General features: G+C 45.4%; 1 protein-coding gene across 1 annotated transcript in view; it reads right to left on the minus strand.

The window, feature by feature from the left end:
* LOC126095119 (juvenile hormone esterase-like) overlaps positions 1 to 19597 on the minus strand; it is a 113728-nt gene that overhangs the window by 50118 nt on the left and 44013 nt on the right. Inside the window, exons 4-5 of the mRNA XM_049909827.1 lie at positions 12176 to 12361; positions 2619 to 2824 (exon numbers count right to left, since the gene is read on the minus strand). Coding sequence (XP_049765784.1) covers positions 2619 to 2824; positions 12176 to 12361 — 392 coding nt within the window. The remainder of the gene's footprint in view (positions 1 to 2618; positions 2825 to 12175; positions 12362 to 19597) is intronic.

Raw genomic sequence — 19597 nt, forward strand, 5'->3', positions numbered from 1 at the left:
AAGGACTAGCAGTGAATGATGTATGGTTTCAATTATATGCAAACTGAAAACTAAAGAAATAAGAAAACAAAGAAAAGTCGTCCGCTCCCATTTTCTCTCTTTTACAGTCATATATGTTTCTTTCCTGTCAGTTCTACCAATACTACCGGTAATTCTACTATTTATTACGTGGCTTAGAGTAAGTTAAAGTTAGATTAAGTGGTGTGTAAGCCTAAGGACCAGTGACCTCAGCAGTTTGGGCTCATAGGAACTTACCACAAATTTCCAAATGTAGTTAACCAGAACTACCGAACCGGAGTTTTGCTGGAGTGTAACTCTACTTTCAGGCAATCGCTATGAGTTAATAATGTCGTCTTGCTGTCCGACAAGCTATATATTTTATGCTCGGAAAATAAATTACAATCGCTGAAAATGTAACATACTATAATAGAACGCCAGATGCAGTGCCTATCAATAGTTCCATTTGTCTCTATGTCATCGGACAACTATTCCAAGCCACGTTACAGTGACACCATGCCATCAGGGTGATCAGAACGAAGCAAATCGAGAGTGATAGGTGATTTTCCGCTGGCTGCTCTCCTAAAAACTCTTTTTCTCCTTTTTCCCTTAGGAGAAAGGAGTAGTAAATAATTTGATTACTTGTCACGTGTTCCGCATAACTTGAGACATAGGATGTCAGGAAACACTAGTATTTCATTACACACGTTCTACCAACTAATTTGGTCACTTCAAATATACAAATATATTCGAAATTGTTTAATATATCGTAAGGCTGATGTCAGCTTCTCTCGGCGTCTTGATGACATTATTTTTTTAAATGTCCGGTTTCGGTTCAACATGAACCATCCTCAGTTCTGAGAGAACCGATGATGAGAGTAACCTATCCAGCTATCCGCGAATTTAGATGATAAGCCACATAATAAAACAGGGTCACTGTTTTGAAATCGCGGCATTTTCTCCTAATGAGACGCAGAATATCGAAATTAGGCTCTAATGTGCATACAGCCTTCCTACGTAATGCAGCAAAAGCATGACATCCTGCTGCATCGCCTTCCGGCTCGGCGACACTTTACACAACAAGGTGTCGGCACGAGTGAAAAAACTCAGAGCTCATAAGATCATTAGGTGTAAGGTGGATTAACTCCACCACAAATCTGCCCAACGCTACCGTCGATGTGTCACACCATGGGAATGCCATATACATCCCCTCATCCACGTATCACCCCCTTTTTGACGCTTTTGCTACGGAGGTCAGAACTGCGCCACCCAGTGTTGAAATCACGCTGTTTTCTTATGGGTCGCCGCGGAGAACATTTAGGACATACCTCTGGTGAGAATCAACATAAAATGGCCGGTGTCATAAAGAGTGTTAGTGAAACCACCCTTTTCCTTGGGGCGTTCTTTTTCATATAGTTCGCCATAATAAGTGACGCTGTATAGTGCAAAGTGCAACAGGACGACGTTGTTTACAACCTTTGATACTGTTGACATCCCCGAAAGATTCATTGCTTCCCTCATGCATGTAGTGTAGCTCTGGTTTACAATGTGGAATCATTAAGCCGTTCAAAATTTGAACCTGATCTGAAACAGAAAAGGGTATTTATGCTTTTTCCTCCGTCCTCTTTCTCGATTCCTCGTGGCATTTTGCCGATTAATTCACAGGCATGTCCGTGTCGCATCCCCTCCCTGCCACCCCGTCCCCTGCCACCCCCCTCCCCCCCCTGTTCGCGGCATCGTTGGCACATGCCACAGGAGGACGCGAAAACGGAAGGATGGAAGACTATAAACACCCTTTTCTGTTTCAGATCACGCTCAAATTTCGTCGAATGGTTTTTAGTGTTCCACCCCATATATAGAGCCAAAATTTCCGTCGTGAATTGAACGCCTAAAAACAAAAAAAAAAGTTGGTTTCACTCGCGCCTGAGGCCTTTTCATGTCGATTCTGATCAGTGTGTCCTAAATATTTCCTTCGTCCACCCGTAAGAAAACCGAATGTTTATAACGCTATGAGTTCCGGTTCTGACTTCCGCTGCAGAGGCGTCGAGAGAAGGGTTTAGATTTCTGTGAGGGGCTGTGTGACGACCTTCCCATGATGTGACGCGTCCGCGATGGCGTTGGACTGCATGGTGGTGAAATATGGTGCCAATGTGGCATCATTAACCACTCTTACACTTCACATGAATTTATGAACTCTGGCATTTTTTTCGCTACTGTCGACACTTTGGTATCTGAAGCGCCGGCTATCCCGGAAGTAGCGTCGCAAGTATTCTCGACGCCCTTTTGCCACTGTGGATCTCAGGATACTGAGCTCCCTAACAATTTCGGAAATAGAATGTCCCATGTGTCTGGCTACCACTCCGCATTCAAAGTCTGTTAATGAAATCATTTCACATGAATCACCTGAGTACAAAACGCAGTTCCGCCAGTGAACTGCCGTTTTATGCCTTCTGTACGCGATAGTACCGCTATCTGTATATATAAACCTAACTATACCGTGACTTTTTCTCATCTGAGTGTAGGCCTACTGAAAACAGTCTTTAGAAATGCAACTTATTCTGATAGTGGTTGCAGCTGTCACAAACGTTTAAGCTTAGCGACGTGGATACAGTTGGACTCACGAAATCAGAGAGGGCCCTGTTGTCGTCTCTGGTGAGGTCGGAGTGGCTGGCGGCTCTGAGGAAGGCCGCTACGGAGGAATCGTCGGCGCCCTGCGTCTGGAAGCCGAGGGCCGCCGCCAGACGGTATGCCTTCTCTCGGGGGTTGGCCTCTACGCCCCAGACGGCGTTCGCTTCGCCACTCTCCATGACCACTCCCCGGAACAGACCTGTAAAAACAAACAGTGGTCTCAATTAGTACGAATAATCACACTGGACAAAAAATAGTCATGCCCAAAAGACATCACGCTAATACCGTGTGTCACCATCTAAAGCCCTGATAATTCGGCGTGGAGGGGTGTCCACGAGTTTCATCATCCGTTATTCCATGTCCACCTCAAGTGACTCATTCTCATTGATGATTAGATTCTGTAGAGCTACCACATTTCGGGGAACATGACTGCAACGTTTCATCCACTGTTCCAAACAATTATCGACATTTTCTATGAGGTTCAGATCACGTAATTTATCTGGCCAGTCCGTACTGAATCTGTCACGGGCTAATGATGAGGGCTGGTGAGCCGGACAGCCGGACAGCCTGGATGTGATTTTTAGGCGATTTTCCACTTCCAATTAGCTAAATGCTGGGCTGGGTCCTACTTTTCACCTTGGCAACGTTTTACATCAGCATCACATTTGGGATTTCCTCTAGACATAGACAGCTTGGATACACAGATTCCATCCTGTAGGAACGCCGATTCTCTAGTGAACTTCTTCGTTCCTTATCTTATAAGTCCACCTTATTTTCAAAATTCTTTTGTATCACCACATCCCAAGTGCTTCGAATCTCTTCTTTTCCGATTTTACCACAGTCCAAGTTTCACTACCCTGCAATTCTGTGCTCCAAATGTACATTATCAGTTACACTCCTGGAAATGGAAAAAAGAACACATTGACACCGGTGTGTCAGACCCACCATACTTGCTCCGGACACTGCGAGAGGGCTGTACAAGCAATGATCACACGCACGGCACAGCGGACACACCAAGAACCGCGGTGTTGGCCGTCGAATGGCGCTAGCTGCGCGGCATTTGTGCACCGCCGCCGTCAGTGTCAGCCAGTTTGCCCTGGCATACGGAGCTCCATCGCAGTCTTTAACACTGGTAGCATGCCGCGACAGCGTGGACGTGAACCGTATGTGCAGTTGACGGACTTTGAGCGAGGGCGTATAGTGGGCATGCGGGAGGCCAGGTGGACGTACCGCCGAATTGCTCAACACGTGGGGCGTGAGGTCTCCACAATACATCGATGTTGTCGCCAGTGGTCGGTGGAAGGTGCACGTGCCCGTCGACCTGGGACCGGACCGCAGCAACGCACGGATGCACGCCAAGACCGTAGGATCCTACGCAGTGCCGTAGGGGACCGCACCGGCACTTCCCAGCAACTTAGGGACACTGTTGCTCCTGGGGTATCGGCGAGGACCATTCGCAACCGTCTCCATGAAGCTGGGCTACGGTCCCGCACACCGTTAGGCCGTCTTCCGCTCACGCCCCAACATCGTGCAGCCCGCCTCCAGTGGTGTCGCGACAGGCGTGGATGGAGGGACGAATGGAGACGTGTCGTCTTCAGCGATGAGAGTCGCTTCTGCCTTGGTGCCAATGATGGTCGTATGCGTGTTTGGCACCGTGCAGGTGAGCGCCACAATCAGGACTGCATACGACCGAGGGACACAGGGCCAACACCCGGCATCATGGTATGGGGAGCGATCTCCTACACTGGCCGTACACCACTGGTGATCGTCGAGGGGACACTTAATAGTGCACGGTACATCCAAACCGTCATCGAACCCATCGTTCTACCATTCCTAGACCGGCAAGGGAACTTGCTGTTCCAACAGGACAATGCACGTCCGCATGTATCCCGTGCCACCCAACGTGCTCTAGAAAGTGTAAGTCAACTACCCTGGCCAGCAAGATCTCCGGATCTGTCCCCCATTGAGCACGTTTGGGACTGAATGAAGCGTCGTCTCACGCGGTCTGCACGTCCAGCACGAACGCTGGTCCAACTGAGGCGCCAGGTGGAAATGGCATGGGAAGCCGTTCCACAGGACTACATCCAGCATCTCTACGATCGTCTCCATGGGAGAATAGCAGCCTGCATTGCTGCGAAAGGTGGATATACACTGTACTAGTGCCGACATTGTGCATGCTCTGTTGCCTGTGTCTATGTGCCTGTGGTTCTGTCAGTGTGATCATGTGATGTATCTGACCACAGGAATGTGTCAATAAAGTTTCCCCTTCCTGGGACAATGAATTCACGGTGTTCTTATTTCAATTTCCAGGAGTGTATTTCTTTCTCCAATTAAGCCCTGTGTTTGATACTAGTAGACGCCAGGAATGTCATTTTTGGCAGTGATAGTCTGCTTTTTATATTCCCCTTGCTCCATCCGTCATAGGTTATTTTCCTGTCTAAGTAACAGAATACCCTAACTTCATCTTCTTCGTGAACACAGATCTTGGTGTTAAGTTTGTCGCTGCTCTCACATGTTTCTCATTACTTTCGTTTTCCTTCTATTTACTATCAATCCGTATTCTACACCCATTGGAATGTTCAGTCCATTCAACGAGTCCTGTAAATCTTCTTCGCAGACAAACGGATGTGAAACCATACGTTGTGTACACAGGACCCTATTCTCCACTCATTAGCCTATCAACAGCAGAGGTCATCAGGGCGGGTAGCTGCACCGAACAGAAAGCTCACCAGACATGTGAAGACCCCACATGACTAACACAATGCTGCCATACATATCGTCGTAAAGAACAACATGCCCTGCATTGGATCTCCTCGGGATATCAGCCACACCGTAGCACTACGTTTCGATCAGTTGCCAACTCTTCATCCTCAGGTGAAGTGTCGTAATCATGTAAAATTCGTTCCTTTGCAGCAGCTGGGCCACAGACTCGTCTGCCAATGGGTCAATGTACAGGTGAGTCATGTGTTCCCGGAAGAGATGTTACACTCGGTAGTAGACGTGGAAGGGGGTCGGGGTGCCTGGTCCTGGTGCTCCTTGTCTCTTCCATTAGCTGCCGCCACCGCTTTCACATCAGGGCGTTACTGCTGTATTTTTACTGATGCCACCTCTCAAGAGGAACCCAGATGGTAACCGCCGTCACACTTCACAAGATCGTCGTGTACTCATATTTCCACCGTATCCTTTGTGACTGATTTCCAGGACCCACTGGTACAGTGCAGCAGCTTTGTCTCTTTCAAAAGAAACTTGCGGCCTTCTTTGATGCTGTAATTTGCCACTGCCGACTTGTCGGTTTTGCCGAGTTGGACGCTCCTCACGTGTTCCGAACAACGATGCGAGTTTACATCTTGGTGCCTGGCCAATCTACTACCCGCCGTGCTCGCAACTGATACTCCAGACGCCAGGTTGGGTTTTGACTGACTTCTAGGTACGTTTGACGTCACACGGGTGCCACTGGAACATTCTATGGTATTACTAGAGTGTCACTTCGACAGTGACACGGTGAAATTGTTTCGGTGTGTGCTCACCGCCACTTACTTTCAATGTGTTGGAAACTTCTCTGAACAGATAGACGGAGTCACCATGGATCTTCTCTGATGCCAGGTATTTCAAAACCTATATATGGAACACTTCGATGAAATAACTCTCGAAACTGCGTACCTGAAATATGGGGACCACGCATCCGTGGTTCGCCTGTATGGAGAGGAGAAACTACAAAAATTCCTACACCATTCTAATAACATACTATTTGAGGTTCACAGTCGACGTAGAACGGATGCAAATAGTTCGTAGACTTTCTGTAAAGAAGAACCCTGACAGCATATTGGGACATTCCATCTAAAAGAAAAAGACACCATCAATTTCTACCTAAACACCACTACCTGCCACTATCCAGCACAATGCTAATCTGCACTCACCACCCTGGCACACAGATCGTGATCCATATGCATGAAGTAAAAGTCCGCCTAGCGAGTTTGAGCATCTGCAAGAAACCTTTTTCAAGAACGGCTGCTCTAATGTGTGTGTAATGAAGAAAGAAAACAGTCCAGAAGGAGAAATCAAGCGCCTGGCGTTTCTTCCGTACACAGGGCCGCCCACAGCCAAGATAGCCAGCATAATGGAGAAGCACAACATAAAAACAATTTTACGCTCAATTGCTGAAAGCAAAAAATTAGGGCTACGGGCTTTGGCGTCTACAGAATCATTTGCTTGTGTGGAATGAACAGCGTCCAAAGCCCAGTGACGCATTTCGCAGCGCTGTTCTGGACATACGAGGAGCGTTTGCCTCGGCTAGAACAACATATCTTCAGTGGCACAACACAGCTTTAACGAAGGACATATATTTGCTTTTACAGAGACAAAAATACCGGGCTGAGATCCAGTGGATTAGCCAGCAAGATATCTCACCGTCTTCGATCAGATTAAAAAGAGAGTGAATGGATCAACGATGAACTGTAACGGGTGTCACGGAAAGACCACCACGAAGAAATGCAAGGAACAAAAATGAGATTAACAAAAAAAAAAAAAAAAAAAGTCAGCAAGCAAACACTGGAAATGCGAGCACATGACGATGTTGTCAGCTACACGTTTTATGTCTTTAATGCAGTAGTTTCCATTGCCTTCTACGTCTTCATGCCTTTGATCATTGCTAATTCTTCCGCCTTTAGGGACAGCTTCCCACCCCACGGACAAGAGAGTGCTCTGAACCTCTAGCCACTTCTCCGTCATCTTTGACAGAATGAGGGTGACTTCTTATACGGGAAGTCTTGGGCTGCCATTGCTGATAATTAATCAAAATTTAAACTGTCGCGGGTTTTGAACCAGGGACCGAGGACGTTTTGGATTATTAATGAAAGACGCTACTCCTAGACCACGGGTACACCGAACGTCAAACAGCAATGCTACAAATGCTAAAATATGGGGCATGTAGCCAAGGCATGCAGGGGCACAGCCGCGTGTTTGAGATGTCCAAATGCTCTTTATAGACGCGACCGTGACAAGCCGCAAAGTGCAGTTGCCACGTAAGTGAACTGGGGCGGTCCTTATGCCGCAAATTCACGTATCATATAGTATCAGCAATTCTAAGAAAAGGCATTATACACTCCTGGAAATTGAAATAAGAACACCGTGAATTCATTGTCCCAGGAAGGGGAAACTTTATTGACACATTCCTGGGGTCAGATACATCACATGATCACACTGACAGAACCACAGGCACATAGACACAGGCAACAGAGCATGCACAATGTCGGCACTAGTACAGTGTATATCCACCTTTCGCAGCAATGCAGGCTGCTATTCTCCCATGGAGACGATCGTAGAGATGCTGGATGTAGTCCTGTGGAACGGCTTGCCATGCCATTTCCACCTGGCGTCTCAGTTGGACCAGCGTTCGTGCTGGACGTGCAGACCGCGTGAGACGACGCTTCATCCAGTCCCAAACATGCTCAATGGGGGACAGATCCGGAGATCTTGCTGGCCAGGGTAGTTGACTTACACTTTCTAGAGCACATTGGGTGGCACGGGATACATGCGGACGTGCATTGTCCTGTTGGAACAGCAAGTTCCCTTGCCGGTCTAGGAATGGTAGAACGATGGGTTCGATGACGGTTTGGATGTACCGTGCACTATTCAGTGCCCCTCGACGATCACCAGTGGTTTACGGCCAGTGTAGGAGATCGCTCCCCACACCATGATGCTGTGTGTTGGCCCTGTGTGCCTCGGTCGTGTGCAGTCCTGATTGTGGCGCTCACCTGCACGGCGCCAAACACGCATACGACCATCATTGGCACCAAGGCAGAAGCGGCTCTCATCGCTGAAGACGACACGTCTCCATTCGTCCCTCCATTCACGCCTGTCGCGACACCACTGGAGGCGGGCTGCACGATGTTGGGGCGTGAGCGGAAGACGGCCTAACGGTGTGCGGGACCGTAGCCCAGCTTCAGGGAGACGGTTGCGAATGGTCCTCGCCGATACCCCAGGAGCAACAGTGTCCCTAATTTGCTGGGAAGTGGCGGTGCGGTCCCCTACGGCACTGCGTAGGATCCTACAGTCTTGGCGTGCATCCGTGCGTCGCTACGGTCCGGTCCCAGGTCGACGGGCACGTGCACCTTCCGCCGACCACTGGCGACAACATCGATGTACTGTGGAGACCTCACGCCCCACGTGTTGAGCAATTCGGCGGTACGTCCACCCGGCCTCCCGCATGCCCACTATACGCCCTCGCTCAAAGTCCGTCAACTGCACATACGGTTCACGTCCACGCTGTCGCGGCATGCTACCAGTGTTAAAGACTGCGATGGAGCTCTGTATGCCACGGCAAACTGGCTGACACTGATGGCGGCGGTGCACAAATGCTGCGCAGCTAGCGCCATTCGACGGCCAACACCGCGGTTTCTGGTGTGTCCGCTGTGCCGTGCGTGTGATCATTGCTTGTACAGCCCTCTCGCAGTGTCCGGAGCAAGTATGGTGGGTCTGACACACCGGTGTCAATGTGTTCTTTTTTCCATTTCCAGGAGTGTACATATAGATAATAAATTGGGGGAAAACCAGATTGAGAGATAAGGTAACCAAAATAAGCACCTAAAAGAACAACAGTAATTGTTCAAAATTTCAAATAATGAGATAAAGCAGTCATACCAAGGCATGAAAGCAGCAGAAGAGGGCCGCTACACCCAAAGAGGCGGTTCAAGTCAACACAGCGGCGGCCCCGCTGCCCTTTCCAAGAGGGGGAAGCGGGCTGCGCCGCCACGAAGAAGACGACGGTGGTTCCCGTGAAACGTTGCGGGAAGTCACCGACGATGCGGTTGCCGCGCTCAAATTAGCCATGGCGGAGGAGAGGGCGGCCCTGAGAGCGGAGCTGGACGAGGCACTCTGTCGGGTGCGGCACGTGACTCATGAGTTGCGAGTCAAGCGCAACACGAGAAGAGGCGCCGGCCCACGCCAGGGCGGGGGTGGACGCGAAAACCCAGACCGTCGTCTCGCTGGCCGATACGTAAACGCAGGTTCTCGAGGAGGTGGCCGTGGAGATGGGGACTACTGCTCAAGGGGCGCTGACTGCCTCTTCGGAAACGGTCGCCTCCCCGGCACTTGCTGAAAGGCGGGAGCAGTTGGTCGTGGACACAGAGAGGACCAAGAAAGAAGGAGACGAACCGTCCTTTGGAGTTCCTGCACCTCCCTCACAAGAATAGCGTGAGGGAGGTACTCACCAAGATCGCCAAACCTCTCAGAGACGGCACCTAGACCCACCATGATTTTACTTACCCATTTACCCAGTCAGATATCCCTCCTCTCCCATACGTACCACGTGACATCAGTTGGGTGTGCGAACCGCTGAACTGGAAATTCAAGGAAAAGCAGTTCGTCCGGCGGGCAGATCTGGAGCTTATAAACTCCTGCCCCATCATCACCAACAAGAACTGTTGGTACATGACGGAAGAAACCGTCGCATATGTGGGCGATCATCTGCGGCCACCGGGCTACTCCCACCTTACCGAAGTGAAGTTCGAACCGCCAAAAAAGAAAAAGGTAGACGATATCCACGATGCCCAACGCTTCTGACGCTCGCTAGCTTTCTAGCAGTATATGTTTTCATTTGTTTCAGGTAACCTAGAGGACAATTCTGTTACGGCAGGATGTAATAAACCATCAAGCTAGGAATGAGGAGGAACAGTACCCATAAGTGCTTAGACTCCTGCACCTCGAACCAAGGATATAATCCGTCCGTCAGCGACCAGCAACCACGACCCTAAATACTTTTTCTGAAGATAACAAATGGGAAACTCTTCAGAACGCTGAGCCGGCACGTGGCTGATAGCTAGAGAAAATTGTATCAACGAAATTCGCTGAGAAAATCTGCATTCTCATGTAACAGTCGGACCCGTCATGACAACCTCACGAAAGCCAAACACTTGACATCCTGCTTGGAAGACACCTTGGCCATTTCAAATGATCTCAACGTTTATTAATCCTTGGTTCTTGATACCTTTGAGCTCACCACTCGGCAGTTCCATCGACCCTGTTTCCATCTCCGCATATTCAGGCAACCCATTTCTCTTAGCAACACAGTGAAATAACCTCAAAACTAAGATACAAAAATGTAACTCATTGATTGGCGACTCCATGGAGTGTTCTGTGCACCACGACCAAATAGTGGATAGAATTTGAAGGAGAATCAGCATTGGCCGTATCCGCAAAATCGATTTTCGGTCACTTAGTGACCATCCTCAGTGCTGTAATATACAATTAAAATCAACAAGCTTAGAGCGATCACATAAACTCGCTCACATGTGATCGCTCTAAGCTTGTTGATACCAGTGCCTTCCAATTTTAATTCTATATTACAGCACTGAGGATGGTCACTAAGTGATCGAAAATCGATTTTAAGGATAATATAACAAAGAAATACGGCCAACGCTGATTCTCCTTCAAAATGTAACTCGCAATCAAGCTCTCCTTAATTTCACTGTAGTTGCTAACGTATTTAGATACGAAGCTTTCGTAACACATGTAAAATCCGAGGTCAGATTAATCTAGTATCGCCAGGCAAAGTAAATATGGACTTATAAAATTTGTACGATGGTTACCCGTAGTTATTCAAACTAGGTTTCCATTGTTCGAACAATTTTTCTACGCCGTAGTCACTAAAAATGTATCCAAAACCACACGATCATACACTTTGCAATGAAAGAACGCAGGAAAAGAACTACGTGATCGATTACAAAGGTGAGAGCTAATTCCGCAAGTATCAACCCATAATTGGGTTTCATCCACAGCAACAGCAGGCCTATAACAATATGTTGAGTTCTTAAAGCAACTATCAACGTCCAATAGAACATAGACCAATACCACATACCTCAAATGGATGAGATATTAATAAAATCAGCGAGAGACACATACAGGAAAATGATTTTACTATAAGTAATCTTCTGGATTCAAGTAATGTGAAAGAGTTGCAATGTTTTCTGTGTAAAATAAATTATTAAATTCCACATTTTCTATCCCAATAACGGGATGTGGAAAAATGGAGTAAAAAATCTACGCTGCGACACATGTCACAAAGGACTCCTTATTAAAAACAATCGAAAAGCCTCTCTTTATTTGGAACTAGTACATAGCGAAGTCTGCGGTATTGGTGTCATAGTCGGAGTACAGAAAAGGGCGCTGTGAGAATTTGAACTGGCTACAGTATGTAACAATCAATAACTTTCACCTAAAAACAGTCATGGACACAAAAATGTATTTGCAAAATGGTAATGATGCCCTGGCGTTTACTTACGACGTAAAGCAATTTCACTGTTTCCTGTGTGGTACAAGATTTCATTTACTTATGGGTCGTAATTTGCTAATTATCTTGTTTGGATGTCTGCTAAAGCTGCCAGTTGAAAGGCGCATTGGCTGCAGATGTAGGCCATATTAGCCAGTAACTATTGTTTCTGGCAATATGTGTTGTCCCACATCCCATATGATACAGAGAGTTCTTTCGACAGGTGGTAGGCAATTTTATTTGCGATGGATGTCGACAATGAAGCTCATCATAGACATGACTCACCTTTGGCTGCCGGAGAGAAGAACAAGTGCGACGTAGAGGAACCGCCTGCGCTCTCCCCAAAGATGGTGACCTTGCTCGGGTCGCCTCCGAAGGCGGCGATGTTGCGTTGCACCCACTGCAGCGCGAACACCTGGTCCTTGAGGCCCGCGTTGCCAGGGATGTCGTCATTCTGAAGGCTCAGGAAACCTGGCACATGCCACAGCGGCCGAATGCATGAACATCATTCACTGTGACAAAGGGTCTGTTGTTTGAACAAGTGATACTATGTTTGGTAATTTCTTACTACATATGTGCTTACAAAACATGAGCGATCTAGAAAATAGCTTCCATTTTCTGGTCGGGTGGGAATTAGTGGGTGGATGTAGTAATGATAGCAGGTCTGCTGAGGACTGCTTCTCGTTCACCTCTAGTTGCCGTTCCAAATTGACTGCTGCAGTTAAGAATCAAGTCAAATGAGGAATTCGTTCGGTAATACGGATTTGGTCGCAAAAATCTTGATAGTGTGGCTGTTCACAACGAATTTTGTGCTGCTTACGACCAGATGTGATGAGTGAAGGTGCTGTAGGTCAGTGGGGTTTTTCGGTTTAGAATGACAGAGCGAATATTCATGACGATGACTGAAGGGGCCGCCACGGAAATTCGTTGAAAAAAAAATTCTGGAAACCAACGTTTCCCAATCTCTCAGCTATCCGTCAATTTTTGTCAGATTTACTGGAGTGTTTCCCATAGGGTCTTCACCAATTCATTAGGATATCACAAGTACTATGCTGCCTGTGTTCCCAGATTCTCAGGTGGCACAATTTTATGCACTCAGATTAATCAGCTATTTAAGGCATATCAGAAATGCTTAAATCTGTAAGGAACTCTGTATGTTGTTGTAGCTCTCTTCAGTATGAATATTGATTTGTTATCTCTACCATCGTCTGTCCTGTGAAAATATCTACATTTCTACATACTTTCAACATCCCACGCCCATTTGAACCAGATTATTGTACTCAAGTCTTGGTCTCGCTCTGCAGTTTTACTTCCCAGACATCCCTACACTATCAGACTTACGAATGTTTGATGCCTCAAGATGAGTCCTATCTACCGAGCCCTCCATTTAGTAAACTCGACCAATTTTTTTTTTCAATTTGATTTAGTACTTGGTCGTTAATTATTGGTTCCTCCAATGCAATCTTCAGTATTCGTGTGTAGGAGTGCATTTCAAAACCATCGATTCTTTTTTGGGTTTAGTATTTATCATCTGCTTTCACTGCTGTAAGAAGACTTCCAGATGTTCAAATTTATATTCCATGTTAACAAACGTCTTTTTCCAGAATGTTTTCCTTGCTATTGCGCCCTGCGTTTCGTATCTTCTCTAGTGTCTACTTCGGCCGCAATCGACTCTTTTGCTAAACAAATAGCAATACTCATCTTCTACTTTTAGTGTCTCATTTCTTAATCTACACTATGGCCCATGTGAAATATCATAGTTTTCTTGGTGTGTATTTACGTCAATATAACATATAGTTAGCTATTGTTCACATATTGTCATTGCTGAAAATTCAAACACAATTTACTTCTTAAGAAGTATATCATTAGCGATGCATTGCTGAAGACGTTCGTGTAAGCTCATCATTGTGTTCACAATCATCTCTTGGGAAATGGCCTCTGTCTCTTCCTTAATCGCAGCCTTCAGCACATTAGTGTTGTGGAGTTGTTGTAAAAAGCCTTTTTTCTCGAGGCAATGCCACAGAAAAGTCAGGGGCTGAGAAATCAGGAGACGTCACGGGGCATGCTTTGTATCTGACAAATATACAACGTTCCGATTATTGACAAGAACATTCAAATTTTTCTTCAGACTTCACAAGAAATGCCTTAAATGTGTGATCCTGGTCAGTCGTGTTTGAGAATGTTGTGTAGAAATTGTGTCTTTTCACTTTATCCCCTGGTCATAACTGTTGAGCCATTTGACGCTCAAAAGGATAAAACTTAAAATTCCTAGTGCATAACCATCTGCATAGACCAGCGACTGCTTTCTAATGTTCTGTAATGATGACTGAGGGATTGCTACGGGCGTAGTTGCAAAGCTGCAAGAACTCGTCGCATATTTTCCGGCGTTCGAACTGTCCTTTAGGGTCCCTTATGCTTCACACTGGTTACAAAAGCTGCCTCGTGCAATTGTTTTATCCACCTGGATATTGTTCTTCTCTCTGGAAAACGCGCGGCTTGTGCGTTGGACATCCGCAACGCTCCACACAGGAGAGAACTACTCAGCTGCCTCAGTACACACCTACACTGGTCAAGATCCATACAGCGGTGAATGGCGTTCTATGTGGACCAGATTAGACATGGTAGACGACATGAGTATATCTACAAGTTTACTGGGAGACCACCAGTTGCAGTATTTCCACACTGTAATTCCCTCGGCATTGACAGAATTGATTCTACTGTATTCCATTAGCCTTATTTTACTTTCATTTGACGTTCAACTTATGATTTCCTTTCATTATATGACCCGTTCCATTCAAGTGATTATCCACGTCCATTGAAATCACTAATTACAAAGTGACGGGAGAACCCTCACTCACTCTTTATTATTTCTTCTTCCTTAATATTAACGCTTATTCCTAATTTCTCCTTTGTGCCGGATAGGCTATGACCCTGACTTTTCGTTTTCAAGTGCTTCGACTCTTATAACATCAGTCTGATTTCAGCACAAGATGCAAAAACTCTTTGATCCCTGTATTTTTACACTTGCCACCTTCAGAGAACCGATCAGTGTATTGCAGCCGAATTTGTCAAAAGCTTTCCCTAAAGACAGAAATGCTATCTTTTCAGAGATAGGCTTCTAGTTATTTTCCTTTCTTCTGCAGATAATTCACGTCACTAATATGAAATCAGGATTTGTTAAACTAGTTCGGTAATATTAATACCGACCAACATTTATTTTGAATTGTAATTATTAAGTTCAATTTGAAGACTGAGGGAACTTATCCTTTCATATATTTTGCACACCAGGTGGGACAGTTGTGTCATGGTTGAATATTCTAAGAATCTCAATAATTCTGTGTAAACGGTATTCACGCCGGGCTCTTGTTTCGGCTTAGGTCTCTTTATGTGGTCTGTCAAACTCTTCAGTCAACATCATTTCTCCCATGTCATCCTCACCTACTTTCCTCTCAATTTCGGTAAGATTGTCTTCAAGAACATTTTTCCGTGTAGTCCTCCTGTATATTCGTCTACGTCTACGTGATTACTTTGCTATTAAGTACCTGGCAGAGGGCTTAATGAACAACCTTCAAGCCGGCCGCGGTGGTCTCGCGGTTATAGGCGCTCAGTCCGGAACCGCCAGACTGCTACGGTCGCAGGTTGGAATCCTGCCTCGGGCATGGATGTGTGTGATGTCCTTAGGTTAGTTAGGTTTAAGTAGTTCTAAGTTCTAGGGGACTGATGACCACACATGTTAAGTCCCATAGTGCTCAGAGCCATTTGAACAATTTGAACAACCTTCAAGCTGTCTCTCAACCGTTAGACTCTCGAACGGCGCACCACCCCCACACCGGAAAATCTCATACCAGTCGAGTGTAACCCTTAATGTTTGCGTGGTAGAGTAATTACGCTGTACGCATACGTGGAGGCAACGTTTTCGCAACAATCGCAGACATAGTGTAACTGAGGCTGAATACGGGGAACCACCTCGCATTCGCCGAGGCAGATGGAAAACCTCTTTAAAAACCATCCACAGGCTGGCCGGCACACCGGACCTCGACACTAATCCATCGGGCGGATTCGTGCCGGGGACCGGCTAGCCAGAACATTCAACATGTTCTGCAATTAAACCTGACTTTCATTAAGGATAAAATGTTATCAAAAAATCTCATCATTAATATCCTTTCACTCTGTACCTTAATCCCACTCTTCAACCTTTTTCTTTACTTCTGTGATTGCTTTTACAATATACAGATTGAACAGGAGGGGCGAAAGACCGTATCCTTGATTCTGCTCCTCCGTTCCTATTGATCCCACTTGGTACTTGTACGAGATAAAATAGGGAACTCTTTGTCCCTATTTTGTTTTAGCCAAATTACAGCTATAAATCGAAGTCAAGTTATTCATTCCTTGGTTCCTGTCGGCCTTATCTTCCGGCAGCTTTGCTACACGGTGCCGCTGCCAGTTGTTAAAGATGGCGGTTATGGTTCATATGTCCACGGCGTGTGATATGTTTTCTACGGAGCAAGAGACGAACGTCCAACGAGATCTACAAGGAAGCACAGCCTGTTGTTGTTGTTGCTGTGGTCTTCAGTCCAGAGACTGGTTTCATGCAGCTCTGCATGCTACTCTATCTTCCGCAAGCTTCTTCATCTCCAAATAACTTCTGCAACATACATCCTTCTGAATCTGTTTTGTGTATTCATCTCTTGGTCTCCCTCTACCATTTTTACCCTCCACGCTGCCCTCCAATACTAAAATGGTGATCCCGTGAAGCCTCAGAACATGTACTACCAAACGAGCCCTTCTTCTAGTCATGTTGTGCCACAAATATCTCTTCTCCCCAATTCTGTTCAGTATCTCCTCATTAGTTACTTGACCTACCCATCTAATCTTCAGCATTCTTCTGTTGCACCACATTTCTAAAGTTTCTATTCTCTTCTTGTCGAAACCATTTATCGTCCATGTTTCACTTCCATACATGTCTACGCTCCATACAAATACTTTCCGAAACGACTTCCTGATACTTAAATCTATACTCGATGTTAACAAACTTCTCTTCTTCAGAAACTCTTTCCTTGCCATCGCCAGTCTGCATTTTATATCCTCTCTACTTCGATCATCATCAGTTATTTTGCTTCCGAAATAGCAAATCCAAATTACTACTTTAAATGTCTCATTTCCTAATCTAATTCCCTCAGCATCACCCGATTATCATCGTTCTGCATTTGTTGACGTTCATCTTATATCCTCCTTTCAAGACACTGTCCATTCCGTTCAACTACTCTTCCAGGTCCTTTGCTGTCTCGGATAGAATTACAATGTCATCGGCGAACCTCAAAGTTTTTATTTCCTCTTTATGGATTTTAATTCCTACTCCGAATTTTTATTTTGTTTCCTTTACTGCTTGCTAAATATACAGATTGAATAACATTGAGTATAGTATTCAACCCCTCTCATTCCCTTCCCAATCACTGCTTCCCTTTTATACCTTTCGACTCTTATAACTGCCATCTGGTTTCTGTACAAACTGTAAATAACTTTTCACTCCCTGTATGTTACACCTGCCATCTTCAGAATTTGAAGCAGATGATTCCAGTCAACTTTGTTAAAAGCTTTCTCTAAGTCTACAAATGCTAGAAACGTAGGTTTGCCTTTCCTTAATCTATCTTCTAAGATAAGTCGTAGGCTCAGTACTACCTCACGTCTTCCAACATTTCTACGGAATCCAAGCTAATCTTCCCCGTGGTCGGCTTCTACCAGTTTTTCCATTCGTCTATAAGGAATTCGTGTTAGTATTTTACAGCCGTGACTTGTTAAACTGATAGTTCGGTAATCTTCACATCTGTCAACACCTGCTTCCTTTGGGAATAGAATTATTATATTCTTCTTGAAGTCTGAGGGTATTTCGCCTGTCTTATGTATCTTGCTCACCAGATGGTAGGGTTGTGTCAGGGTTGGCTCTCCCAAGGTTGTCAGTAGTTCAAATAGAATGTTGTCTATTATCGGGGCCTTGTTTCGACTTAGATCTTTCAGTTCGCTGTCAAACTCTCCACGCAGTATGATATCTCCCATTTGATCTTCACCTACATCCTCTTCCATTTCCATAATATTGTCCTCAAGTATATCGCCCTTGTATAGACCCTCTATACACTGCCTTCTTTCTGGTTTCCCTTCTTTGCTTCGAACTCGGTTTCCACCTGAGCTCTTGATATTCATACAAACTGGTCTTCTTTTCTCCAAAGGTCTCTTTAATTTTCCTGTAGGCAGTATCTATCTTAGCCCCAGTGATATATGTCTCTACATTCTTAGATTTGTTCTCTAGCTATCACTGCTTAGCCATTTTGCACTTCTGGAAACATTCCTCAGGCTGTGGCTAAGCCATGTCTCCGCAATATCCTTTCTTTCAGAAGTGCTAGTTCTGCAAGTTTCGCAGGAGAGCATCTGTGAAGTTTGGAATGTAGGAGACGAGATACTGGCAGAAGTAAAAGCTGTGAGGACAGGGCGTGAGTCGTGCTTCGGTAGCTCAGATGGTGGAGCACTTGCCCGCGAAAGGCAAAGGTCCCGAGTTCGAGTCTCGGTCGGGCACACAGTTTTAATCTGTCAGGAAGTTTCATTTTGCACTTCCGGTCGATTTCATTTTGAGACGTTTTTATTCCTTTTTGCCTTCTTCATTTACTACAGTTTTATGTTTTCTCCTTTCATCAATTATATTCAATATATCCTCTGTTACCCAAGGATTTCTACTAGCCCTCATGTTTTTACCTTCTTGATCCTCTGCTGCCTTCACTGTTTCATCCCCCAAAGCTACCAATTCTTCTTCTACTGTATTTATTTCTTCAATTCCTGTCAAACGTTCCCTAATGCTGTCCCTGAAACTCTGGTTCTGTCAGTTTATCTTGGTCGCATCCCCTTAAATTCCCACGTTTTTGAAATTTCTTCAGTTTTAATCTACAGTTCATAACTAACAGATTGTGGTCCACATCAGCCCTTGAAAATGATTTAAAATTTAAGATATAGTTCCTAAATCTCTGTCTTTCCATTATATAATCTATCTGAAACCTTCCAGTATCTCCAGGCCTCTTCCATGTATACAACCTTCTTTCATGATTCTTGAACCAAGTGTTAGCTATGATTAAGTTATGCTCTGTGCAAAATTCTACCAGGCGGCTTCGTCTTTCTTTCCTTACCCCCATTCCATATTTACCTACTACGTTTCCTTCTCTTCCTTTTCCTACTATCGAATTCCAGTCACCCATGACATTTAAAATTTCGTCTCCCTTCACTATCTGAAGAATTTCTTTTATCTCATCATACATTTTGTCAATCTCTTCGTCATCTGCGGAGCTAGTTGGTAGATAAACTTGTACTACTCTGGTAGGTTCCGGCTTCGTGTCTATCTTGGCCACAATAATGCGTTCACTATGCTGCTTGTAGTAGCTTACCGGCACTCCTATTTTTTATTCATTATTAAACCTAGTCCTGCATTACGCCTATTTGATTTTGTATTTATAGCCCTGTATTCACCTGACTAGAAGTATTATTCATCTTGCCACCGAGCTTCACTAATTCCCACTATATCTAACTTTAACCTATCCATTTTCCTTTTTAAATTTTCTAACCTACCTGTCCGATTAAGGTATCTGACATTCCACGCTCCGATCCGTAGAACGCCAGTTTTCTTTCTCCTCATAAAGGCATCCTCCTGAGTAGTCCCCGCCTGGAGAT

This window comes from Schistocerca cancellata, chromosome 8 (genome assembly GCF_023864275.1).
Source record: "Schistocerca cancellata isolate TAMUIC-IGC-003103 chromosome 8, iqSchCanc2.1, whole genome shotgun sequence".
Taxonomy (NCBI): Eukaryota; Metazoa; Arthropoda; class Insecta; order Orthoptera; family Acrididae; genus Schistocerca; species Schistocerca cancellata.